Genomic DNA, 27,016 nt, shown 5'->3' on the forward strand with positions numbered 1-27,016 from the left:
AGAGTTTGTGGAGTGGGTGGGAGAAGGTGGCAGGAGCTGCAGACAGGACAGCTTATGAAAGGTCTTGAACGCCATGTGAAGGTGTTTGAATTTCATCCTCTGGACCAATGGAAGGATTCTGAGCAGGGAAGGGACCTACTCTGAGATGCATTTTAGAAAGAACATCCTGGCATCAGGTTTGAAGAATCAGGGGTAAGGCAGAGACCAGGGCAGTAGTCTGTCTGTCTGTTTGTCTGTCTAGGTAAGAGACAGTGAGGACTGAAATAGGGCCGAGCTTGCGGGGTGGCAGGAAAGGAGGGACTCAGGAAGTGCCTGGAAGAGCCGGGTGAAAAGCTAGGGGTGCTGGTGATGATCAGATGCCTGGAAAAACAGTGATATCTAACTTGGGCAAGTCACGTAACCTCTGTGCGCCTCGGTTTTCTCATCTGTAAATTGGAGGTAGCAGTAACACCTATCTCATCTCACGTTGTGAAAAGTAAATGAGTTAAGAGATGGAAAACACAGAAAGAGCACATGGTACTGAGTAAGTGCTAAGTAAGTAGCAGCTGTTATTATTGTTGTTAAGGTTGGGAGTACTGGGGATGAGAGAAAGAGGTGATGTGAGGTGCTGTCTGTCCAGTGGACGGACAAACTCCAAGTCTCCCTCAACACCTTCTCTTTTGATGTTCTTGTCTTTTGTTTGCTATGCTTTGTTTAACTTTTTAAATTGTAAGATACACACGTAACATAAAATTTACCATTTTAACCATTTTAAAATGGACCATTCAGTGGCATTCAGTAACTTACTTTCTTTGAATTTGATTTATTTATTTTTTATACAGCAGGTTCTTATTACTTATCTATTTTATACGTATTAGTGTATATATGTCAATCCCAATCTCCCAATTCATCCCACCACCCCCTCCCCCGCTACTTTCCCTCCTTGGTGTCCATACTTTTGAGTAACTTTTTTCTTTTTTCTTTTATTTATTTATTTTTGTCTGCATTGGGCATTCGTTGCTGCACACAGGCTTTCTCTAGTTGCGGTGAGCGGGGCCTACTCTTTGTTGCAGCGCGCGGGCTTCTCATTGCGGTGGCTTCTCTTGTCGCCGAGCACGGGCTCTAGGTGCGCAGGCTTCAGTAGTTGTAGCACGCGGGCTCAGTAGTTGTGGCGCACGGGCTTAGTTGCTCCGCAGCATGTGGGATCTTCCCAGACCAGGGCTCGAACCCGTGTCCCCTGTGTTGGCAGGCGGATTCTTAACCAGTGCACCAGCAGGGAAACCCAACTTTTTCTTTTTAACCAATCCTAACGTGAAAAGGAGTTGCAGGAATAGTACAAAGAACTCCCTAGAACCTCCACCCCCATTCACCGCATTTTGCCCCCATTTGCTTTATTTGCTCTCTCCCTCTCTTGATATTTATACATTGTTTCCTCCTGAATCATTAAAGAGTAAGTTGAGACACCCGGTCCCCTTACTCCTAAATACTTATGTATTCACAACATTGTAAATCAACTATACTTCACTAAAAACAAAAACAAAACAAAAGCTTACATATTACGTGTGCATTACGTAAGAACAGAGATGTTCTCTGCACAATTAGCAAATCCAGGAATTTAATATTGGTACGATACTGTTATCTGATACACCTTTTATATTCGGTCATCGCCAGTTGTCCACTAAGGTCCTTTGTGGCACAGCCTTACTCCATCCCAGGATCACACAGTGCATTTAGATGTCACCTCCAGGCCCTCTTCTTAAGGAGGCTTTACGTTAGTTCTCTGAGGCTAAGGGAGACAGGTGAGGGAGTTCAGCTCCCGTGGAGATGGATGCCATTCACACTGAACTCTGTCACTCGATGCCAGCTGCCTGGGTCCCTGTGGTGAGTGAGCGGAGGGGGTGTGCCTTCCGGGTCTGTTTTCCTAGGACTAGCATTAAAATGAGTTTGTATTTGCCTTCCCCGAATCCACACCAGTGGAAGGGACAGCTAGGTGAACCACCAGAGGCCAGGCGGGCGTGTGGGGAAGGAGCAGGGCCAGCTGGGGCTTGGGGATGTGGGGCTGTGTTCAGTTCAGTGCAGGGGGCTCCCGAAGGGGTGAGGCTGGGCTTTGGGACCTGCCCCAAGGGTGGTGGGGCGTGGAATGCCACAGCACCTCAAACACTGCGGCAAGGTTATAGGTGTGTCCTGGGACGCCCATGTATGTGTGTGTGTGTGGGGGCGTGGGATGGGGGAGCTAAAAAGCCTGAGCTGCTGTTCCAAGGCCACTCAGGAGACGGATTTCCATCCTGTGGTCTTTTGGGGTCTAATGCGTTTTCAGAGCTGAGATCAAAGGTGGGGTGGACAGTGTTACCTCCAGCCCATAAAGTTCGTCCGTCTTCCTCGTCCACATGTAATTATAGTTAAGCACTCAGGGTGACCCAGAAGGTGCTTCTAGGATTCCAGGCAACTTTGATTGTTCACAATGTTTTCACCTTTGTGGGGGAGAAGATTTAGAAGACATACTCCTTCAACGAGCACTGGTTTCCTGGGTTTTCTGTTATCTCATTTGGTCCTCTTAATGGCCCTGCAAGGCAGGAAATATCTCCATTTTGTACGTGAAGAAAATGGGTCTCAGTGATTTGTAGAAAGGGTAAGTCGGGAGGCCTAGGTGTGCACCCTGGCTCTGTTAAGGGATTTGAGATAACATAGTGCTGGCACACAGTTGGTGCATAGATGATAGATTAACATCATCGTCGCTATGGCTCATCCAAGGTCACACCACTGGCAAGGAACAAGGTCACACCTCATCCAAGGTCACACCACTGGTGTGACTGGTGGTCACGCCACACCACCACATGTGTGCACTGGCAAAATCCAGAGCACGAATGGAATCCAAAGACTTTTGATGATAAGTCCCCAGGTCTTTCTACTTTCCAACTACATGCAAAAGAGTAATTGAGGGATCTCAACCCTGGCTTTTAAAGGCCTGGCCTACATCTTATCAAAATCAGAGTATACATACTTGATGAGGGTTATTAGACAATCAGTCGTGTGTGTGTGTGTGTGTGTGTGTGTGTGTGTGTGTGTGCTGCATCTCAGAATGCAGGATCACTGGGTTTGACAGATGTTAAGAACAGGTGTGTGGCCGTGTGAATCAAATAGAGGCAGAAAAAAAGAGTAGATGATGGAACAAGGCCATTCCAGCTTCAGAATTCTTTTTATTTATTTATTTATTTATGGCTGTGTTGAGTCTTTGTTGCTGCTCACGGGCTTTCTCTAGTTGCGGTGAGCGGGGGCTACTCTTCGTTGCCATGTACGGGCTTCTCATTGCAGTGGCTTCTCTTGTTGTGGAGCACGGGCTCTAGGTGCGTGGGCTTCAGTAGTTATGGTGTGCGGGCTCAGTAGTTGTGGCCTGTGGGCTCTAGAGCTCAGGCTCAGTAGTTGTGGCACACAGGCTTAGTTGCTCTGCGGCATGTGGGATCTTCCCGGACCAGGGCTCGAACCTATGTCCCCTGCATTGGCAGGCGAGTTCTTAACCACTGCGACACCAGGGAAGTCCCCAGAATTCTTTAAGAACAAGAAGATGGGTTGTTTGTTGCCCTCAAATGGCCAGAGAGTAATTCTGAGATTGCCCTTGGTAACCCAGGGTCTTGTGGATATTTCTGAAACATCTACCTTGAATCCCCCTTCTTATATATTAAACCATTAAGTCTAGAGAGTTGGCACCATCAGCCCATCAGCGAGTAACAACTTGGCTTACTATGTGTCCCGCTTTGGGGGATTCGTGTAAAACACGTCCCTGGGCTCCAAGGAGCAACCACATCTTATTGGAGGAACTGGGGGAATATCTAGAGAGCAAACAGAAGTCCTCCCTATGGGGCTTGGCTGTGGGTTGCTCTGAACAGGGTAGGTCAGTGTGGGCTGGTGCAGACAAGGGATGGCTCCTTAGGAATAACAACAAGAACTAACATTTATTGGGCTTTCACTACGTGCCAGGAGCTAAGTGCTTTTTGTGTATTGCATCACTTAATCCTCACAGCTTCCCTAGAATAGGTAAATTCTATTTTCATCACAGTTTCATAGTCAGGGAAACTGAGAGCTTACGTCACTGGCACAGTCAATACAGCTAGTAGGTGGCAGAGCCGGAATTCAAATCCAGGCAGTCTGGCTCCAGAGCTTCCCCTTCCCTGCTACCGTCTTTCTAGAGGGGCTCAGTGAATCCTTGCAGGATGAGAGACTTAGACTTTAGAGAAGCAAAATACCCAGGGGTGGGAGCTCCACAGACCTGTGTTTGACAGCACTGATCATGTGACTATAGACAACTTACCAAACATTTCTGAGCCTCTGCGGTCTCTGACAAATGGGGATAGCTTCTTCACAGAGTGGTGTGATGGCGATCATATGTTTAGAGCACAGAGCAATGGGTGGTATTGTTAGAAATGGAGGGTGGGAAGAGGAGCACAGCCTGACCAACACCCAGCGTCAGAGATGAACGTGAACCAGATGTGTGGGTTGGAAGGATCCTGGAGAGGGAGTTGGTCCAGCTAGAAGGCAGGATGCCTGTAACAAGTGAGTGGAAATAAACATTGGCTGGGAAGGATGAGAACAGGGTGTTGAGGACCTTGAAAGTGACCATAAAATGCTCCACAGCTCCTCCAAAGGACAGGTGTGTGGACGTTGTTGACATATGGAAATGTGTGTTTGGGGGAAAAAAAAAAGAATGTAAAACAGTATGTACATACCGACAGCTGTGTAAACGCATTATGGTCTGCCAAGCTTAGAGATCAGAAGGGCATCTGCAGTGCTGTCGGTACTCCAGTTCACCACTTTTTACTTAGGTACTTTTCTGTAAATACCTAATGAAAACTAAGAGTGAACAGGAGGCCAGGCTGAGGGGTTTGGCTTTTTATCTTGTGGCCATCCCTGGGGAGTCACGCAGAATTTTTTTGTTTGTTCTGTTCTAACTGAGATACAATTTATATACAGTTGATTCTCATTATTTGCAGATTCTGTATCTGCAAATTCGCCTGCTTGCTAAAATTTATTTGTAACCCCCCCAAATCAGTACTCAAGATGCTTTGGACCTATGCAGAGTAGTGAAAAATTTGAGTCACCTGATGCACATGGGCCCTGCTGAGGTCGAACAAGACACTTTGCTTTCTTGTTTCAGCCCTCATGCTGTAAATAAGCATCCTTTTCTATTTAGTGCCATGTTTTTTCATATTTCTTTGCTTTTTGTTGGTGATTTTGCTATTTAAAACAGTCCCCAAACATAGGGCTGATGTGCCGTCTGACATCCCTACATGCAAGGAGGCTAGGTGAGGTGCATTACAGAGAAAATACATGCGTTAGGTAAGCTCCCAAGGTGTGAGTTATGGTGCTGTTGGCCATGAGTTCAGTGTCAGTGAGTCAACGATAGATATTAAATAAGGTCTCTTTAAACAGAAACACGCATAAAACAAAGTTATGTATTGATCAGCTGATGTAAGTGCCTTGACCAAGGTTTACAGGAACCTAACCCTGTATTTCCCTCAGGCATTTTGATCCAGTTTTTGCTAATTGAGTGTTCCTAGCAACTTTACAGACCCTAACTACCGCGAATAACAAGACTCGACTATATCATAAAATTCACCCTTTTAAATGAGCCCTTTTATATTTTAGTATACTCACAAGGTTGTGCAACCATCACTGTGGATTTTCCAGCAATAAAATGGCCTCACGGAGCAGCGATTTAAGAACCATCTGTCTTTCCCTGTCCCCTAACTGTTCTGCTCTCTTTCAGGATGCCCAGGAGAACCATGGACTGGCTGTGCCCACCCCCTCTGTCCCAGACAGCTTTGCAGACAAACAAATGACAGGTAAGAGGACCCTAGGCTTGGGGCTTGTCCATCTTTTTTTTTTTCCTCCTTAAGCCCAAGCGTCTGGTCCCCCCTCCCCAGCTGGTGAGAAAGCTGGAGTCCCCAGGTCTCTTGGCTGCTGGCTGTTGTGGGTGGGAGATGAGGAGAGCCACGGTTGGCTAAGGCCCAGTAGGGGAAGGATGGTGAGGGCCGAGGCCAGAGCAGGAACAAGTTCACCGTGAGTGGTAGAGAGAACCCTGGAGTCAGGCAGACTTGGCTTCGAGTCCCAGCTCCCCTGCATACTAGCTTCGCTCCCTGGGGCAAATCACTTAACCCCTTGCACCTCCGTATCTTCCAGTGAGCCACGGGCAAGACAATTCCAGTTCTGGAAGAGTAAACTAAGTACTGGATGGGACGCAAGTCACTTCTTGTCATACCCTGCTCAAAACCCGCCAGTGACTTCCCTTGTCACCCAGTGGAAGGGTTCTTGCCAGGACCACCAGAATCAGGCCTCATCTCCTGCTGGCTTTCCCGTCTCTCGCTGCTCCGCCATCCCGGTCTCCTTGCTGCTCCTTCAATATCCAGGCACATTTCCACCCTCAGGTCTTTGCACTGCAGTTCCCACTGCCCTGACTGCTCTTTCCCTGCACGTGTGCACAGCTCTCGCCTCCCTCTTTCCCTCTTTGCTCCAGTGTCACCTTCTCAGCCAGGTCTTCCCTGACCACCCTATTCACATTGCACCCCTACCACCCCTCCTGGGTTTCCCCCATATTACTCATCACCTAATGTGGTATTAATTTACTAATATATTATGTTTATTGCCTGTCTCATTGTCCCATTAAAACACAAGCTCCACGAGAGCCAGTATTTTGACTACTTCTTGGTTTGTCTTTTACTGCTGTGTCCCAGCTCCTAACACTTGGGTGCTCAATGGGTGTTGGTTTTCCCCCTCCCCACTCTCGGTCTGGCGTTTGTTTTGAAGTCAGACAGCTGGGAGGAGCCCTTCAGAGCTGCCCATTCCCAGGTTTGTTTTTCTCTGTGCTAGAAATTGAGAGGAGGAGAGGTGAAGGACAGGTGCCCCTCAGAGAGAAGTAATCAGGGCATCCTGGTGGCCTGCAGACAATAGGGAGGGGGCAGGGACTGGGGCCAAGAAGGGAGGGATGTGAGCCGCTGGGGCCAGGGGGGCTCAGCATCCCTCTGGCGCCTTGGTCGTCCAGGTCACCTCGTTTCCACAGACCCCCATCCATCCTGCAGTCCAGAATCTGTTCCAGAAGTTCTCTGTGAGGTGGAAAGCTGGGTTCTTGGTAGATTCAGGATCTTTAGAAAGCAAGAGTTGCTCATGCAAATTTCTCCCTCCCAAACTTTCACCCAGACTTCCTTACTGAGGTCTCCAGGCCCCTGCCCCCATCCATGACTTCCTATCTCTGCCACCTTCCCTGTCTGTCTTACGCTGAACGAAAAGGTAAGCACAGGTGGTAGTGGTCAAAGTGATTACCGTTCGTTAAGCACCTACTATGGGCCTAGCACCTGATAAGCCCTTGCCATGCATTTACATGAATTCTCTTGCTTAATCCTCACAACAGCTTTATGAGGTAAGTGCTGACATCGTTCCCATTTTTCAGATGATGAAACTGAGGCTCAGCAAGGTTAATGAATGTGTCTCAAGTTACACATTTAGTAAGTGGAAGAGCCGGGATTTGAACCCTGGCCTTTCTGGCTTTGTACCAGCCAAGGCACCTGTAAGAAACACTTGGTGCACTTGAAGGGCCTAACTGAAGAGAGTTTAGTAAAGGGATTATATACAGGACTGTGAGCGGGGCAGAGAAGGGTGAGCCTCGGGAGCCTATGGAGAAGATTTAGCACAGGCTCCAGAGGCTGTGCCAGGGACAGGCAGGGGCCCCTCCCTAGAAAGAAGAGGGTCACTCCCAGGAGAGCTCAGGAGACTCGAGACATGGCTGCTCCTCACGCGGTGTTCAAAAGGAGAGGCACGAAACCGGCCAGCTACTCTCTCAGGAGCCCACCCCGCCCTGCCCTGGGCACTCAGAGATGGGCAAGCCCGGCTGCCTTCTCGCCCTTCTCATCTCTGCCTCTCCCTCCTTCCAGGCACCAGCAAGCTCATCAACGGCAACCTCCGATTATACAGCTCTGTGGGGGACCTAAGGCCCAGGTACTATGGCCAGGACTTGCTCATCCCCCCGCCACCCCCGGGCCCAGCCCCGGCACCACCCTCAGACACTCCGCAGCCTCAAGAGGAGCCCTCACCACCACCTCCACCTTCCACAGCTCCCCCGCCTCCCCCGCTGCTGCTGCTGGAACCCCCGTCCCCGCCCAGCGTGGCCCCACCTCTGCCCCCAGTAATGGGGGCCCTACCCGCCGCACCCCCCCTTCCCTCCCCATCCACACCCACCCCTCCGGACTTCATTCCCCCTGCCCCACCCCCACCCCTTTTGCCAGCCCCGGCTCCCCCAGCTCCAGTGTCTCCTCATACACCGGGGACTCACCCCTTCCCCGCTGCGGGTATCACCAAGTGGAAATCAGAGGTAGCGCTGAGTGACGGGCAGCCAGAGGCCCCCAGAGGCAGCCCCCCCAGGAGCCCTGCTGAGCCCAAGGGGAGCCTCCTGGGACCAGAGATCCACCTCACCTTCCCCAGCTCGCTCAAGGTGCCTCCCCCAACCCCAGTCAGGATTTCATCCATCTCCAGTCAGGAAGCACAAGGGGCTCTTCCTGAGGAAGGAAAGGCCACCAAGAAGGCCCCCAGTCGACTCCCACTGCCTCCCAGCTTCCACATCCGCCCCGCGTCCCAGGTCTACCCCGACAGGGCCACTGAGCCAGACCATCCCGAGGAGCCCAGGGCTACGGCACCAGCCAGTCCGAGGCCGAGCCAGTCCCAGGCCTGGACAAGTGAACAAGCCGAGACTCCACCTCCAGCCCCTCCCCTGCCCCCTCCTCCACCCCCACTCCCTCCCCCAGCACCCCCCCTGCCCCCAGCTGCCCCTCCTTTGCCATCTGCTGAGAAGGCAGCCCCTCCACCGGCTGGGGTTATGAAAAGACCCAAGTCCAGCTCTCCTGCTCCCAAACCCAAACTTAACCCCCCCAGCCCGGAGGACACAGCCTCTTCAGAGTCCGTGGACTGGCGGGATCCCAGCCAGATGGCAAAGCTGCGGAACGAGCTGTCAGCCTATCTCTGTGGCTCCAGGAGAGAGGACCGGTTTGCCAGTCATAGACCAGGCCCAATTGCAGCCTCTCAGGGAAAGGAGAGCCAGAAGGGCCCCAGCCTGCCAGAGAAAGAGGCGCCCCCAAGCCTGCCAGAGAAAGAGGCGCCCCCAAGCCTGCCAGAGAAAGAGGCGCCCCCAAGCCTGCCAGAGAAAGAGGCGCCCCCAAGCCTGCCAGAGAAGGAGGCGCCCCCAAGCCTGCCAGAGAAGGAGGCGCCCCCAAGTCTGCCAGAGAAGGAGGCGCCCCCAAGTGTTCCTGAGGAGAGTCCTTGCAGCCAGCCAGAGAGGAAGGCTGCCACCAGCCTGACCCTCCCACCTGTGGACTACATCCCCCAAGACTTGCCAACTCCTAGCATCTGGCAGATCCGGAATAAGTTGGAGGCCCAGCTTTCCTCATCAGCAGAGAAGGAAGCCAAGCCCAGCAGAGGGTCTCTGCCTCCCAAACCTCAGCTAGAAGGGGGAAGAATCTTTGAAAACAGGGCTGATAACGGCAAATTCTCCAAGCCCGTGGCCAAGAATCTGCCACCTCTATCCACCACCCCTCTGCCAACCACACCACTCCAGTCCAAGGCCACGCCTGGACCAGCCACACCTGCACCAGCCATACCACCCAAGGCCACACCTGAGCCAGCCACACCTGGACCAGCCACACCACCCAAGGCCACACCTGAGCCAGCCACACCTGGATCAGCCACACCACCCAAGGCCACACCTGGACGAGCCACACCACCCAAGGCCACACCTGGACGAGCCACACCACCCAAGGCCACACCTCTGCCCACCACATCATCCCAACTGATAGCAGAGAAGAACCTAGTCCCAGCTGGGCAGTGGGAGAAGCCAGAACATCAAGAACTTGCAGTGCCCTCCAAGTCAGAGGCAGAAGGGCGCTCCTCAGAGACCAGTAAGCCTACACAGGGAGCCCTCTCATCTCCAGCCCTCCCCCCAAAGATATCCCCTGGCCGAGAAGAGGTGCCATTTCTCTATAAGCCCCATCGCAGCCAGAACAGCCCCAGCAGAGATGTGGCCGTGGTGATGCCCACCCTGTCCAGAGGAGAGGCTGTAGGGTCAGGGGAGCCTGTGGAGGTGAAGGAGCCCCAGGGGCTGCCAGCCAAGCCCCCTGCCTCAGCCCCGCCCGCTGAGGAACTCCTCAGGCATCCAGTGACAGGGGAGGTGGTGGAGCAGGGCTCCGCGATGGCTCTGCTCCTTGCAGCCAGGCAGAGGGCACAGAAGGGGAGGTCCAGAGGGGCTGCCCTGGGCCAGTCCTCCCTGCCAGGGAGTCTCCGTGGCCACAGCCAGCCCAGGGCAGGCTCTGACAGCATCTTCTACAACGACGGCCAGCCCAACTCCTTCACAGTGGTCCCCAAGGTACCCAAGGAGACTGAGAAGGACCCCCAGCTAACCTCGCCAGGACAGCCCAAGGTAACCAGTCAGTGGAAGCCCCAGCCCCGCAGAGACCCAGAGGGCATGGAGCCCAGCCGCGGGTACAGCTGGACAAAGACGGAGCCGCAGGCCCCCGTGGCCTGGGAAAGACCAGCGCCCTCGAGCCTCCCCCGGGGCCGCCTGCTGCCCAAGTCCTCCTCTTCCCCTCCTCCTTCCCACAAGAGGGAGGAGGTGGAGTTCAACTTTGAGGTCATCCCACCGCCGCCAGAATTCAGCAATGACCCCGCGCCCCCGCCCCGCGCCCTGCAGTATCTGGGGCGCCGGGGCTCCCCTCCCCGGAACAACTTCTCAGACTTGGGGCAGCTCGCGGACGCGGGCCCCGCTTGCGGCTTCTCGCTCTTTTCCGCCAGTGCGGGCCCCTCCGGGGCCGCCAGGGGCCTGGACCATTTCTCGGGCGGGGGCCGTTCGCTTATCAAGAAGCGCCTGTACGTCGTCGGGGAGACCCACCGCAGCCCCAGGCTGCCCCGGGGCGGCACTGGCCGCAGCCCGACCTCCCCCAACTGCTTCGGGCCGCAGCCCAGAGGGCCCTTCGCAGCGCCCGGACGCCCGGAGATGCGGCGCGTCAACTCGACGGGTCGCGCGCCCCCCGCCGGCCTGCACGTGCGGAAGATGTCCCTGGAGGGCGCCCCCCGCGGAGAGGCCAAGTACAAAGCGCCCTGCGGCGGCGGCGGCAACTGCGGCGACTGCGGCTGCGCCCCGGCTACCCGCAGGTGAGTTGCGGGCCAGGGTGATGGCGGGAGCCTGGGCTGGGAAGCCAGGGGAGAGGGAGGCTCTCCCCTGGACCACGGGGGAGCTGGCCAGGCCACGGCCATCAGTCTGGGACATTTGGTTTTCTCCCCTCTGGCTCTCAGGGCAGAGAGAAGGAGGAGGGAGGCACACTTCACCTGGAGAGGGTGCCTTTGGCGCTTCCTTTATATGCTTCCTTATTTCCCGTTATCTCCTTTGTTTTCTCTTTCCCCCTCCTCCTGCTTTCCCCACCAGCTCCCTCTTCTCTCTCCTCTCTCCCACTCCCTGGAGTCCCAGTGTGGGGTGGGGGGAGACCTGAGTGGTCCTTGGGTGCTGGGATTTCCCGTCACAGAGATGCGTCCAGAGCCAGGCTAGGAGGGAAGGGTTCTGAGCAGAAGGGTATGAGGCATGTACTCTGGCATCAGGGCCTAGACAGGAGGGAAGCCCTGTGTCTGGTGAGTCAATACTGGGGTCCCACTCTGGGGGTGGTAAGCCCTGAGCTTGTGGGGCAGCTCCATTGCGCTGAGCCCTGGGGGAGATGGAAGCGGTGTTGGTTAACCAGATATTAACCTCATCTCTCTCCTGCTCCCCACCAGGTCTCCCCACAGCAACCCCCACTATGGAAGCTCCATCAACACATTCACCGTGAGGCCCGGGACCCGGCATCCCATCTCCTATGCCTACTCGGGGGCCCATAGGAAGGCCCCATCCTGAGCCCAGGGTTTTCTCAGTTCCTCTCCAAGGGGTCGGATCCGGGCACTTGTTTTTGTGGGGGGTGGGAGGGACGCAGCAGGTGTTAAGTAGCCTCACTCAGACACAGAGAAGTCTGTTTCCCAAAGACAGACAGGGGGACAACAAGTGAAGCAGTGGCCCCAGGAAGAGTAAGATTGAACTTCTGTTTCCCAAAGCACTGGTGTGGCTGTGGACTGTCTGCAGATGGGGGTGGGAGGGGGAAGGAGGGAGGAGAGGAGGGACCTTTAAGGAGCTGGAGCCTGAGTTTTCACTGTCTGGTACTATTTGCTTTAGCAAGGCTTATTGAAAGCAGTTTTCCAAGCAGGCCTACTGAGCAGGTTCTAAAAGCAAGGGCTGGAGCGCTCGCTTAGAATGGGAACCCATCGGGATGGCTGTGATTGCTGGTCAGGCCCTCATGAGGGGCTGAGGCCCAGCCCTGTCTGGGTTGGGGGTGCAGGGTGCTACAGGTTGACCTCCTCAGCCTCCACCAGTCCTCCAGTTGCCACTCCCAGAGGCGACACCTGGGGTTCCTAGCATAGAAGCCACATTGAGGTGTGAGCAGGAATATGCATGCACAACATGTAGAGAAGGTACTGGAACAAAGTGCTTTGCATTGACCAAGGGTGGGGATAGGGGTACTGGTGGTTCATTTCTCCCTGGCCCTGAGCTACAGGAAGGCCTAGAGAGAGAAGACGTGGCAGGTTTGGGATGGAAGACAGAGGATTAAAGCTTGCTTTTCTATTCAGACCCAGGCAGCCATGATTTGGGGGATCGGGCCCAAGGAGCCAGAAAGCCTGGGGCTTGACACCAAAGGCCTTACATGGCCAGGTCCTATATGGGATTTGGAGGGGCATCATTCCCAACCACCCCTCCCAACCCCAATACTACAGGTCTCCAATATTACTGAGGCCTTAGAATGTGTAACCAAGATGCCAGAAGGCCTTGTAGAGTAGAAGGTGACAGAGATGGGAATAGAGGTCTGAGAGGAGTTTGCTGCAAGTATGCAACGTGTTTTGGAAAGTCAAGAGTGGCAGGACTGGGCCAGTTCAGAGCAGGGGAGCCCTATCAGTAGGGTGACCATTTGTACTTTGCTGGGAAGTCTGGGTTTATGCCTGTTTTCCAGTGAGTGAGAACCCCTTCCACTTTCAAAAAAGTCCTGGTTTAGATAATATATGGTCACCAAACATATCAGGAAACAATATTCTTTGGTCAATCTTCTGTCTTCAGGTCTTGGTGGGCTGAATTCCTGGGGCCAGGCCAAGGAAGGCTACCTGGGTAAGGAGGAAGGGCAGGGGGTGCCCACCTCAGAGGAGCAGGCTGGTAGGGGCAGCCAGGAAGCAGTTCCCTTTGGGGGCACGATGATGGACCTCTATGATTTGTGCTAACCAGCCAAGGTAACAGGGTGTGGGGATAGCAGATGACCACTTCAGGGAAAGAGAGTGCAGGGATGGGTGGGCGCCCTGATGGGGCAGGATCTGGTTACCTGTGTCTAAGAAACGAACCCCACCCCAGTGCCAGCACTGGCTCTCTCTCTATATATATGTATTTTCCCTGTAGAATGTTTTATAAAAGAGTTCACTAATTTATCTGCTGTGTTAAGGCTTGAGGGGTGGGGTGTGGATTCCCAACTGTATCTTGCTCTGGGGTGGGCAGGGAAGGACTGATTCTCACTTGGCTTGGGAAATAAACAGGCCAGTTTGGATGGCCTCCAGCTCTGTGGCTGTGGATTGATGACTGGGAGCTACTGGGGTATGATCAGAGGTTGGGGGAGCGCAGCTGGGGAAGGCTGAGCGCAGGGTGGTGGCCGAACTGGAGACATTATGCTGGACCAAACTCTCTCTCTGACCCTTAGGTTTCCTCATTCTCCAAGTCCTTCAAGGGGAAGGAGCAGAGCTGAAGTCTGGTGATAACAAACTGTGCCCTTCAGCAAGTCTCTGACTCTCTGAGCCTCCGTTTCTTCTTCTGTACAGTGAGCGTGATAACCTACCTCATAAGGCTGTTGTGAAGACTAGAGACAGTCATGCGTTCATTTAACAAGGATTTGAGTGACTACTAGATGGCAGGCACTGTGCTTAGCACGGATATACAGCCATCAACACACTGACACGCCTCCTGCTCATGGCAAGACTGTAGTCTCGTGGAGGAGAGAGGATGGAAGGAACGCACAGAAACAGCCTCTATTATAATAAGTGGTAGGAAGGGAAGGAACAGGACTATGAGAATAACTGGAGGGTGGGAGAGAGAAGTGGATTTACTTTGGCTGGTCAGGGGAGGCCTCTTGAAGGGGTGACGTTTATGCCGATTTAGGCCAAGCATCCAGCACGTGTCTGGTACTCAGGAGCCGCTCAGGAAACTGCATCTTTGGGTCATGACTACCTTAACGTTTGCATGTGGCCCTTCATGGTTTTCCGTAAAGCTTTGACATGGCATCTTTAAATTTCCCAGAAGAGGAAACTGAGAACCAGAGGTCATCTCAAGACAGTGTGAGGGAGAGAGTGTGTTTCTTGTGTTTCCTGTGTCTGAGCCTTTTGTGGGGGGTTGTTGGGAAAGGGAGGCTAGGAGGACGACTCACTTATTCAGCAACTTGTGCTTCCAGGAAGGGCCTCCCTCTCGCATCCTGGGGCTCCCTTGTTCTGTCTCTCACCGTCCCCTGCCCCGTACCGCGAGGCCCTCATCTGGTAACAGAGTGAAGACAGGGGCCCTGCCTCTGGCTGCTCCTCCGCCCCCAGCCCCACCCCTGCTCCCTCCTAACTCTTCTTTCCCCTCCCCTGACAAGGAAGGGGCAGCGGGAGCAGAGGGTTGGGGCATCAGGGTCCCACATCTGGCCTTGCCTCTGACAAGCTGTGTGACCTTGGGTCTCGGCTAACTCATCTCAAAAGTGATGGGGATGGGCTCGTGCTGTGTCTGGGTCTTAAGCTTTGTTGGGCCCAGACGTCTTCAAAAAGCTGATGAGAGCTATGGATCCTCACCCCAGAAAGATACCCCACATGCATTTTTACACATTATTTCAGGCACTCCACAGACACCCCCCACCCCCTCAAACTGGGCTCCGTGGACTTCACGCTGAGCACTCCTGATGCAATGATGGTCATGGTAACCACCAACGCTTAATTTTGACAGTTTGGAAGGTTCATTCCTTCCCTCATTTACTCACCACAGTCCTCTGAAATGTGTTGGCCTCGTAATACTCTTAATTCCATGTTGCTGATGAGAAAATTAAGGCTCCAAGAAGAAAGGTGAATTGCTCAGAATAGCCCACCTGACTCCAAACTCTGTCTGCTTCCTCACAGCTGCCTTCCTTCTAGCTGTATCCATTCCCACCCATTCATCCCTCTCCCAATCACACCTTCCCCGAACTTTATACCTTTCTATCAGAGCAGGGATGCAGGAGGGCCTGAGGAGGGAAAAGCTAGTACAAAAAGTTAATGGGTGTAGGTGGCACAGGTGTTCCTGGATCGAGTTGGTTGCACCTTGGTTTCTGGAGCCTCCTCACTGCTCCCTGGACGTGGCCCAAGCCCCAGGGGCTAGAACCCCTCTCTGAGGCCCAGCCCAAAGCAGCAGCGGGGGCAGGTCCTGGGGCCTGCAGTCAGCAATACTTGAAGGGTCCTCTTCTCCCAAAGGGAGCACAGCTTTCTCCAGGGCTGGGCTTCATTGAAACAGAGAGGCTTCCTCCCACTCCTGCAGGAAGCTGCAGGGGAGAGGTGCCTCCCACCTGGGAGGCATAAGGGAGGAGCTTCCTAAGTGCTCAGATGTCAGGCGGGCCTGCCCCTGCCTGCTCACCCACCACCTGCCTACCCTCAGTGGCCTGTGGCCGCTTTCATCTCTGCAGCTCGAAGGCGATGCTGGCTTCCCACCATGAGTCAGCTGCCCAGGATGGGCGGCCACTGATTCCAGGCAGAGGAGCTGGGCTTCTTCCCTCTGACGGCACAGGGATGGCCGGCTGCTGCAGACCCGCTGTTGGGGCCTCGGGATGTTTTTGGCCAGGAAGGTGAGAAAAGGTGAGCTTCTGGGAGAGGGGCGGTGACCAAGGCAACGCATTGCGAATGCTCCCTCTTTACCTGGATGATCCTGTGCTCCCTGCCCAATGCTCAGAGCTCTAGAAGCTTCGTTAACACTTGGCACAGAAGAGCCACTCCTCCCTCCCCTCCTTGAGAACCATTCTCTGAGCTTCTACAGAACGTGCTCTGCAGTCTCCTGTCCTCCAGCCCGGCTCCCTTCCTCCGCCCAGGTGTCCCGGCACCTCTCCTCCTCCCAGTCTTCCATCTCCATAGTTTCCTTTTCAGGAGACTGAGTTTCGCCCCCATCTCACCTGCACTTGAGCTCCCCATTTCTAACTTGAAAGTGCCCTCCCGGCCATTTCCATGTGGATCCCTGCCAGCCACTCAGATTCAGCCTCGCCTCTCCCCTTACTTCCCTCTCACAGGATCCTGAGGCCAGAGCAGCCAGACTGATGGCCTCACTACTCTGCCCCTTCTGCTTCCTCAAGGCTGACTCGCTCTTCAAGCCCAGCACAAATCAGCTCCTGCGGGAAGCCCGCCCCAGCCCTGCGCTGCTTGGAGACCCCTCCCTCCTCCACACCGCTGCAGCCACTTACCTTGGCTGGCTCTTCCTCATCCTTCAGGCCCAGCCGGACATCCCTCACCCCCTCTGCCACATCAGCTCCTGTTAAAGGCCCCCAGTCCCCCTCGCATGGTGTTACTTGCTCCCCATCTCCCTCCCCCAGCAGCTTGTATGCTCCACAACTCATGGGCTGCCTGTCTTATTCATCCCAGTATCCCCAGCATCTAGTGCTGCTCCTGGCACCAGCAGGTACTAATATGTGTCTCCTGAATGACCACCTGTTAGTATTTAATCAAATGCTGTCACGCACTATTTAAGTTCCTTGAGGGCAAAGGCCATGTCTCCCTTGGACGCGTGACCACATAACCCTCTTGTTTCTAGAAGTGTGTGACCTGACCTAACGCTGAGGTTCCTGTGTGACACAGAGTTATGGTATTAGGGATGGGCCTCTTGCATTTCATCATAAAGGCGTCAAGATGCCTTGAAGAGGCTCCTGCCTGATGGGCTGAGACTCGATGCCCTCTAAGGGGAGACACGAGGGACTTCCCTGGCGGTCCAGTGGTTTGGACTCAGTGCTATCACTGGCATAGACCCGGGTTCAATCCCTGGTCAGGGAACTAAGATCTCGCAAGCCATTCGGTGCGGCCAAAAAAAGATAATAAGGGGAGACACAAGGAGCTGGGCAGTGATGGTACCAGGTGCGGCCCATCTGGTCCTTATAGGATGAGGCCTGGGGGCCTCGGGCAGCCCTCGTATCATCAGGTCAGGTCCACTGCCCCCTGTGCCACCTGGAGCTGCCAGTGCCGGGCAGCCCAGCGACCTGCACTCCACATTTGCTCCTCTTCTGATCTCCTTCCATCCTCAGCACCCTGCTTGGGCTCTCCAGCCTGTTCCTGTGCTACTGGGGCCACTGGAAATGTTTCTGCCAAACGTGGATCACACAACGAGAAGGAACAGCACCGCTGGGGGCCAGGGTGGCAGAAGCCAGTCAGGACCAACTTGTTCACTGTCCCGCCCACCTGGAAAGCCCTCCCTCAGGAGAAAGCCTTATGGTTCTAGGGGTTTTAAAAATTAATTATTTTTTTTTTGGCTGCATTGGGTCTTTGTTGCTGCCCACGGGCTTTCTCTAGTTTTGGAGAGCGGGGGCTACTCTTCGTTGCGGTGTGCTGGCTTCTCATTGCGGTGGCTTCTCTTGTTGCGGAGCACAGGCTCTAGGCGCGCAGGCTTCAGTAGTAGTGGCACACGGGCTCAGTAGTTGTGGCTCATGGGCTCTACAGCACAGGCTCAGGCTCAGTAGTTGTGGTGCACGGGCTTAGTTGCTCCGCGGCATGTGGGATCTTCCTGGACCAGGGCTCGAACCCATGTCCCCTGCATTGGCAGGTGGATTCTTAACCACTGCGCCACCAGGGAAATCCCTGGTTTTTTTGTTGTTGTTGTTAAACAGCGAGCTCCCTGCACAGGGTTCTCAGGGCCTAGGAGGGATCTATGCACAGAGTGGGGACCCAGCAGACTTGCTGTTTTCCATTTCTCCCACTTTAGTGTGGGATCACGTGTCCAGTGCTGCTCTCAGGGGTGGGATGCCACTGGCACCCCAACTGCGGGATGCTCCCTTCTCATTCCTGAAAACTGTATTTCTTCAATCTTGTCTTCTACAGACTGAGCCTCCGGTCTCCTTTAAGATTTCCTCACAGCAGCAGTCTATATCCTGCCACTTCTTGTCACTGTCATTTGTTTTCTGAGCCACTCAAAGAGGGTTTGGTAGTCTCCTGCTTCCTCTCTCTCTGTCTCTCTCTTTCCTACCCTAGCTGTGATCTTCCTGCCCTTTGGCTCAAAACTTTCCAGCATTTGTTCCAAATATCTGAGGTAGCACAAACCTCTATCAATTCAATCCCACAGTTCGGTGAGGTGGGGGGCACCCAGTACAAGGCCAGGAGGCAGGCAAGAGGCTCACAGTCAAGTGTAGGAGACACACACACACACACACACACACACACACACACACGTAACTGGAATATAAAGCAGGAGAATTCAAAGTTCTCCCACCCAGGGGAGCCGGCTGGTCAAACAGCAGGTGACCACGTGGGACACACCGTTTGTTGGCTCAGCACTGTGGTTGGCCCTCCTTGCTGGCCTGTGACCAGGTCATCAAGGCTGCCCTCAGCCCTGTGACCCCGGAGGGAGTGCATGCACAAGCGTGCAGAGGAAGGAGGGCTGCTGTCTGTTTGCCTGTTTCTCCTACAGTCTCTGACACTCAAACCCTTGGGAAAGGGTACCTGTTATTGCTGACACAAACACACACACTGCTGATATCTTTGGTGACCTCTTGGCCATTTAAAGCTGCTCTTGACATTCACTTTAACCTGATTTCTCCAGGGAGAGTGGAGGAGAGTGAGGAAAGGACGTCTGTGTCACTTGCCTTGGTGTCGAGCACTGCTGTCCTTGCCCCATGGGTCTAGCCTGAATCCCTTGTGTGAATCTTGTGTGTGCATGCGAGGCAGGTTGTAACCAGCAGGTGGCACTCTACTCACAGGTGCCTGACCTCAAGCCCAGGAGATGGAGTTCAGGTTTAGATTCTGCTGAGGTTGACAGGGGTCCCCTTAGGATCCTGGCACGGAGCTAAGTGCTGCCCCGTCTGCCAGTATTTCTCAGAATAGACCATGCATCAGAAACACTGGAGGACTTTCGTGAAAACACAGATCCCTGGGTCTCGTTCCCAGAGCTCCTGATTCAATGAGTTTGCAGTGGGTCCTGAGAATTCACATTTCTAACAAGTCCCCAGATGCGGCTGCCAGTCCTGATGACTCAAGGACCGAACTTTGAGAACTGCTGCTGTGCAGTATCCCATTTAATCATCCCACCCCTCTCTGGGCAAGCAGCATCCAGGTACCAGTGAAGAAGCTAAATTCCCGACAGGCCAAGCGACCTGGCCTAGGCCACAGAGCTGGAGAATGGGGAAGAGCCAACCAGCACGGGCTGCTCTGCCCTCTGCCTCAAGGGCACTGTGGCTGGGGTGGGTATGAGCCCCTCTCCTGCGAGGGCAGTAAGAGGAGAGAGCAGGGTAGGGGTAAGCAGGGTACTGAAAGGAGGCACGGGGCGCTGTTAGGCTGGCAGTCATTCCTGGTGTCCACAGTGTAGAAGCACTATTGCTTCTATTGAAATCTAGCCTCATAATACTGGCCAATGAGCACTCACACCGCGGATGCCGTGCTGCCGCCCTGACACCCCTCCCTTTTCAGGACCGAAGCTGTGGCTCCCCCAGCGGCTGACTGCGCTCAGCTGGGTCCTTTCCTGGACTGTCCTTTCCATGCAACTGCTTTTTTTTTTTTTTTTGAATTTTATTTTATTTATTTTTTTATACAGCAGGTTCTTATTAGTTATCCATTTTATACATATTAGTGTATATATGTCAATCCCAATCTCCCAATCACACCACCACCCCCCATGCAGCTGCTCTTTCCACAAGAGAGCCAGCTCACCCAAGGTCATGCCTGCTCCCTGGGGGTGGCCCACAGTCGCTGACGGTGCCTTCTTCCAACTCAGGACAACTCTGAAGATGCCTCATAGCTCCAGGGCTCCCCAGGGCGGCCCAGCTTCTCCCTCTGTCCTGCCACCTCCCCTCCTTACCCCGCAGGTGTGCATCCTGAAGGCTCTCCCCAAACACGTCCTGCACACAAATCTCAGTCTCCCGGGAACCTATCCTGCCACAACTTGTTATGTACCAGGCACTGTTCTGAGCATTTACGCATATTATTTCAAGGAACCCTCCCAACATCCCCAGGATGTAGGTATTTTTATTACCCCCAGTTTATGGATGAGAAAACAGAGGGAAAGGCTAAGTAACTTGCCCAAGGTCACAGAGCTAGCAAGCTGCACAGCCAGGATTCCTATGCAAGCTCTGAAGTGTTACACACACTGTCTTCTAGAACATTCCTGTGGTCTAGTCGCGAAGAAATTAAACAAAGGAAACAGTTGAAGAAGATATAATCTCTACTATTCCCAATTCTTTTCCACAGGCCTCTCACTGGTGTCTCAACACGCAGCCCTGGTGCCTAATTTTAACTCAGTGGTTCTTATGGGGGTGGGGACCTTTGGCAATGTCTGGAGACATTTTTTTGTCAGACCTGGGGGCTCCTAAGGGCATTTAGCAGGTGGAGGTCACAATTACTACCAAATGTCCTACAACAAGCAAAGCCAGCCCAAAATGTCAGTAGTACTGAGGTTGAGAAACCCTGTAATCTGGCTTTAAAGCCTGGTCCCTCAGCTGCTTTTACTTTGAAGGACTCCCAGCGTGATGACTACTAGGGAGCAGGCTTTGGTGAAGGTGGTCGGAGATGTCTCAGCATGGGGGTGGAAAGAGGCTCTGGAAGGCACACCTCCTACTCGCACATCTGTCCAGTTAGTAGGCACATGCAGTGAAATCACAGAGGCACAAAACCACTCATCGCATCGACACTTGAAAGAACAGAAGGCTGGAAACTACCTAAGTGTCCATCCACTGGGAGCAGGTTAAATAAATAAGCTACAGTAAAGCCATACAATGGGACACGATGCAGCCAAAAAACAGAAAGAAGAAGTGTGTTTGTTTTTATTATTAGCGTGGAACTATCACCAAATATACTCTGAGAAGTGGGAAATAAAAAAACATGGATAGTTTATACATGGATAGTTAAACATGGATAGTATCTACCATTATATAAAAATGGAGAAAGTATATACGGGCATTTGTGTTTAATGTATAGACTATTTCTGGAAAAATACATAAGATAATATCGATATCAACATACTGGAGGCCTCCAATGAAGAGAACTCAGAGTCTGGGAGAGAGGGGAGGAGGGGGATGCTTAGTTATTACTTATATATTTTTCTGTTTTTTAAATGTTATACTGTGTACATATATTATCTATTCAAAATTAAATAACTTTTTAGTAAAGTAGAAAAAAAAAACGTAATAAAATGGAGATGACAGTGAGCCCCCTGCTCCAAGAGGAAGAAAAATACCTTGAACTTGATTCCAGGAGTGAGAGTGCCATGGGAAATCTTTACCCTTAGGCCAGCTGCTGCCCACTTGTACCCAGGCATTGTCAGGTGATGCTCAGAGAATCAGAAACTTGTTTCAGTAAGAGCCTGAGTAAAACAGAAGAATGACAGACCCACTATCAGTGGCTGAAGAAAATTCATAAATGAATGCCTAACAAAATCCCAAAGAAATACCATTAAAATTTGGGGCCCCAGGGTTCTTTCATGATGACAAATAACTGACAAGGCTCGGGTCATTCCTCCTGTCCCCGTACAAACACTTCTAAGAGCCTCTGAGGATCCCGGCCCTTCTATTTAAAAGCTTCTCACATCATCAGCAACTCACCTGGGTAAAGGAGCTGGGGCAGGGCCCCTTCCAGCCCTGGACCCCACCAGTTCAAATGACCCCTTTCCTGGGGCAACCCTGGTACAGAGCCGGCAGACGCACTCCAAAACCCAACCTGCCCAGAGGGGGTTCAATCTGAGGGCCAATGCCACGGAGGGGACTTCCGCCAGCTTTACAAGGAGAAGGCTGGTGACCGCTGACACCAAAGTAGCCTCACAAGAGAAGACCACAACAGGAGGGCACAGGGGCCTCAGGGGCTGTGCTGGGGCAGCCGCTGGTCACCTGCCCTCCCACCTTCCCTCAAGCCATCTCCGCCCTCCCCTGTCCTCACTCACCTCTTTCAGAAGTTTCACTTGCTCACCACCCCCCATTCAGACCTCAGCATAGCCTCTATCCTTCAAGTCCTCAAGTCCTCAACTCTGACCCTCTGTTGACAGTGGTTCCTCTGTCTTGGTAAGTGGTGTTCAACAGGTTCCAGTGTTTGTCTCCCTGACTACAGTGCGAACACCCCAGGGGGAGGGAGTTATCCGTGTGTTTGTGTTTCCTCCTCTCCCCTTGGTACCGATACAGGGCTCAGTCTGCAGGGAGTAGTCACTCTCGGCCTTGTTGGCTCTCCTGGGGGGAGAGGAGGAAACTCACTTCCCCCCAGTTCCATCACGTTTGCTAAGTGCCAGACTACGTGAAAATTACTGAAGAGAAATGGTGTCTCTCATGTCCCTCCGGCCAGAATGCCACCCAGGAGCCCGAATGACCCTTTGATAAGCTAAGTCAACTGCTGTCACTCCCTGGCTACCCATCTCTCTCTGAATAGCACCTAGAGCCCTGACTCAGGCCCGGGAGGCTCTGCACCAACTGGGCCCTGCTCCTCCCCAGCCCCCTCTCCCACCGCTCTCCGGGGTCAAGGAGCCCACACCCTGCCTCAGAGCTCCTGTGCTGGCTCTTCCCTCTCCCTGGAATGCTTTTCCATGCAGCTGGTCCCATCGATGCACGCGGGGCCCTGCTCCAACTGCTCTCCTCCCCCACCCTTTCTAAAATGGCACCCTTTCAGTACCCAGCCCCTTTCACCTGCCCCTCCAGATCCGTTCGCTCACCACTTCTCCACCCTGCACAGGGTCCTGGGAGGCTGGCCGCTCTGCCTGCAGGGACAGGCCCCACACACCCTCTGGCTTCCGTTCAGCAGAGAACAGGCAGGATCCCGGAAGGTGGGAGGGGGCAGGAGGCCAGGCCATTAATCCCCGGACCGGCTCTCTCCCTGCAGGGCGGCTGCCGCCCACTGGCCCCTCAACGGCCACAGCCTCAGCTCTTAGCAGAAGGGTCTCACCTCGGCTTCTCTCCAGGTTCTAGTAACTGCTCCCTCCCCTTCCTGTCACTCACCCAGGTCTGGTACCTATGCTGTGCTCCCCTATACCTTGCCCACACCTTTGGAGGTGATCCCTTTATTAAACTTTCCTCAAATTACCCAGCTTGAATATACTGTGGCTTTTCTTTCAGGCCCCCAATTCACCACCCATTACATGCCTATGGTTTGTGAGCTGTCTGGCCCCCAAATAGACCAGAAGGTCAGAGAATACAGTGGCTTAGTTATCCTCTGCTGCATCCCAACGTCTGACTCGGCGCCTGCGCACAGTAGCTCAATAAGTATTTGTCGAATGAGTGAATGAAGAAGGGAGGGACTGAGGTCATCTGGAGAGAGGATGTAGAGGCTGGAAGGACAGGCAAGATTTTAGGAGGCGATGGGGAGGAAGAGCACAAATGAAGGCACAGGAGGCAGTGGTGATGAGGACGCCGCCTCCCCTCAAGGCATAAAGACCTCTGTTTCTGTCCTTCTTAGCGCTTCACAGTCTGATGATTTTGGTCTTTGTTTTCTTTGTATGTCTTCCCACTAGAATGGATTCCCTGGGGGCAGGGGCCATGTCTGTCTCGTTCACTATGGTATCCTTAGAGCTTGGCACAGTTCCTGACATACATAGAAGGCACTAGATCCATACTTGTCAGATGAAGGAAAGATATATGAGTTATCCAGAAGAAATGGTGAATTGGTAGAGGACCTGGAAAGCCGGGTTGGGCAGTTTGGAAGTCGCGTGGAGAGCAGTAGGGATGAACTACAAGTCCTAGTGCGGGGCTGGGGGTCGGGGGACAAAGGTGGAGCTTATAGGAAGACGAGCCATTGTTACAGAGTCATTATTCATAAACCACGCAAAACTCTTCAAGGAATGAATAACAGTGATTAGCAGCCTCACCATCACGCTCTCCGTAACTGGTTCCGTTTCTAGCTCCCTTCCCAGAGACCGTGTGGGTGTGCGGTGGAAGCCACTCTGCACACAGTAGCGTCAATGCCTTTGAGGAACAGAATCATGCGGTCTCGAAGCAAGAGTGTGACAGGTAAAAAGCATGGACTTGAGCAGGATGCCTGGGGGCAGGACCGCAGCTCTGCTCCTCAGCAGCCAAGCGGACTGAGGTGTTTCTGAACTCCTGGGTCTCCAGGTCCTCAACTGCGAGTGGGGACAGTAAGAACATTGAGGTAATTGTGAGGATTAAATGAGTCAATATGTGTAAGACACTTAGAACAGTGACTGGCACGGGTTAAGTTCTCAATTAGTATTAGTTTGTGTATAATTTTAAAAACAACAGAAAAGAAAAAAGAGAAGTCTGGCAATGGAATAACGTTGTCGTTTATAAGGCACAGGTACAGACGTTCTCATTAAATCCTCCTGATGAGGTATCATCACTATTCATTTTATGGAAACTGGTTTGGACGCTTAAGGATTTGCCCTAGATCTCAACAGCTGGTAGGTTGTGGTCGGGCCATAAGTACAAATGTCACCGAGTCCTGTTTTATTGAACCACATGCCTCTAAGTTGAGCGACTTCAGGATTCCACAAAAACAAAGCCCAGGAAAGCCAGTTCCTTTTACACTTGTCCCCCCACCCCCGGCCCCCTGCCCCCAAAGCCAGGCCACTTTGTTACTGGTGTTTCAGTTAAATGCACTCATCACCTTTTAACTGCCTTGTGGTTAGAAACAAAGGAAAGGGGCATCCTCATCCCTATGCTGGAGCTGGGAGGGACTGCTGTACACTTAGGAGATGTGAAAACCCAGTGCAATGTGTGGATCTTACTTTAATCCTGATTCAAACCAGCCAATTATTAAAAAATAAAAACATCTTTGAGACAACTGGAAAAATCCGAATATGAACTGGATACTAGGGGATGTTATAAAATCACTGTTCAGGGGCTTCCCTGGTGGCGCAGTGGTTGAGAATCTGCCTGCTAATGCAGGGGACACGGGTTCGAGCCCTGGTCTGGGAAGATCCCACATGCCGCGGAGCAACTAGGCCCGTGAGCCACAACTACTGAGCCTGCGCGTCTGGAGCTTGTGCTCCGCAACAAGAGAGGCCGCGATAGTGAGAGGCCCGCGCACCACGATGAAGAGTGGCCCCCACTTGCCACAACTAGAGAAAGCCCTCACGCAGAAACGAAGACCCAACACAGCCAAAAATAAAAAATAAATAAATAAATAAATAAATAAGCTGAGCTCTCTGAATTAAAAAAAAAAACAAAACACTGTTCATTTGTTAAGTGTGATATTGATATGGTGATTATGTTAAAAAAAGAAAGTCTTAATCAACCCACACAAATATGCCCTCCATACAAAAACCTAATTTTTGACAAAGGTACAAACATCCGTTCAATGGAAGAAGGGTAACTTTTGATCAAGGGTGCTGGATCAATTCGACATCCTCAGGCAAAATAGTGAACTCAACCTAAACCCCAACCTTATAAAAAAATGTACTCAAGGGAATTCCCTGGTGGTCCTGGACTCCATGCTTCCACTGCAGGGGCCCGGGTTTGATCCCTGGTCAGGGAACTAAGATCCCTCAAGCAGCTCGGCCAAAAAAAACCAAACCAAACAAAAAAACCCCAAAAACCTTAAAAAAAAATTACTCAAACTAGATCAAGGCCTAAAACATAAAACATACATCTATAAAAATATTAGAAAAAATACAGAAAAAGATCTGCAGGACGTAGGGCTCAACCCAAAAACACAATCCATAAAAGAAAAAATAAATTGGATTTCATCAAAATTAGAAACTACTGCTCTGCAAAAGATCCCTGTGAAGACAATGAAAAGACCAGCTTGTAGAGGAAGTATTTGCAAACCACGTCTGACAAAGTTCTTGTATCTAGAATATATAAAGAAATCTAAAAACAAAGAAGCAATCCAGTTAGAAAATGGACAAAAGATTTAAATGGATAATTAACCAAAGAGGATACACAGACAGCAAAAAAGCACAAGAAAAGAAGTTCAACATCTAGGGACTTCACTGGTGGCGCAATGGTTAAGAATTTGCCTGCCAGTGCAATGGACATGGGTTCCATCCCTGGCTGGGGAAGATCCCACATGCTGCAGAGCAACTAAGCCCGTGCACCACAACTACTGAAGCCTGTGTGCTCTAGGGCCCATGCTCCGCAACGAGAAGCCACCACAATGAGAAGCCACTACAATGAGAAGCCCACGCACCTCAGGGGAGAGTAGCCCCCGCTCGCTGCAATTAGAGAAAGCCCAACAAAAACCCAACACAGCCAAAAAAAAAAAAAAAAAAAAGAAAAAAAGATGTTTAACATCTAGCCACTAGGGAAACGCAAATTAAGATCACAGTGAGTATTACCGCACACCTATCAGCATGGCTAAAATTTAAAAAAATGGTAACACCAAATGCTGGCGAAGATGTGGAGAAACTGGCTCACTCGTACACTGCTAGCAGGAACGCAAAATGATACAGCCACTCTGGAAAAGAGTTTCAGTTTCTTTTAAAATGAAACATACAGTTACCACAGGACCCAGCAGTTGCATTCTTGGGCATTTATTCCAGAGAAATGAAAACTTATGTTTACATAAAAACCTATACACAGATGTCTATAGCTGCTTTACTCTTAATAGCCCCAAACTGGAAACAGCCTAGATGTCCCTCCTTGTATGAATGGTTCAACAGACATGGTACATCCATACCTGGGATACTACTCAGCAATAAAAAGAAAGGAACTACTGACACACACAACCACCTGGATGGCTCTCACTGGCTTATGCTAAGTGAAAAAAGCCAACTTCAAAAGGTCACAAACTTGTGATTCCATTTATATATTTTTTAAATAAAATTATAGAGATGGAGAACAGAGCAGTGGCTGCC

At 52.3% G+C, this 27,016-nt stretch overlaps 2 protein-coding genes across 11 annotated transcripts in view; one reads left to right on the forward strand and one right to left on the reverse strand.

Moving 5' to 3' along the window:
• C11H6orf132 (chromosome 11 C6orf132 homolog) overlaps positions 1-17,643 on the forward strand; it is a 36,282-nt gene extending 18,639 nt beyond the window's left edge. The window contains exons 3-7 of one of the 9 annotated variants that reach the window (XR_005021886.1): positions 5,741-5,816; positions 7,899-11,160; positions 11,773-11,821; positions 13,761-14,100; positions 15,738-15,845. Coding sequence is in view for 7 of the 9 variants with exons in the window: in XM_036869352.1 (XP_036725247.1) it covers positions 5,741-5,816; positions 7,899-11,160; positions 15,738-15,896; positions 17,334-17,598 (3,762 nt within the window). In the remaining 2 variants the exon portion in view is untranslated. Of the gene's footprint in view, positions 1-5,740; positions 5,817-7,898; positions 11,161-11,772; positions 13,620-13,760; positions 14,101-15,709; positions 15,907-16,331 lie in introns of those variants that run through there. The other 8 variants (XR_005021887.1, XM_036869352.1, XM_036869354.1 and 5 more) reach the window with 8 other exon arrangements.
• The window catches only part of TAF8 (TATA-box binding protein associated factor 8), a 40,198-nt gene continuing 20,112 nt past the window's right edge, over positions 6,931-27,016 (reverse strand). The window contains exons 8-9 of one of the 2 annotated variants that reach the window (XR_005021888.1): positions 21,467-21,592; positions 6,931-7,112 (exon numbers count right to left, since the gene is read on the reverse strand). Coding sequence is in view for 1 of the 2 variants with exons in the window: in XM_036869362.1 (XP_036725257.1) it covers positions 21,569-21,592 (24 nt within the window). In the remaining variant the exon portion in view is untranslated. Of the gene's footprint in view, positions 7,113-17,792; positions 21,593-27,016 lie in introns of those variants that run through there. The other variant, XM_036869362.1, reaches the window with a different exon arrangement.

This window comes from Balaenoptera musculus, chromosome 11, assembly GCF_009873245.2.
Source record: "Balaenoptera musculus isolate JJ_BM4_2016_0621 chromosome 11, mBalMus1.pri.v3, whole genome shotgun sequence".
NCBI classification, from domain to species: Eukaryota; Metazoa; Chordata; class Mammalia; order Artiodactyla; family Balaenopteridae; genus Balaenoptera; species Balaenoptera musculus.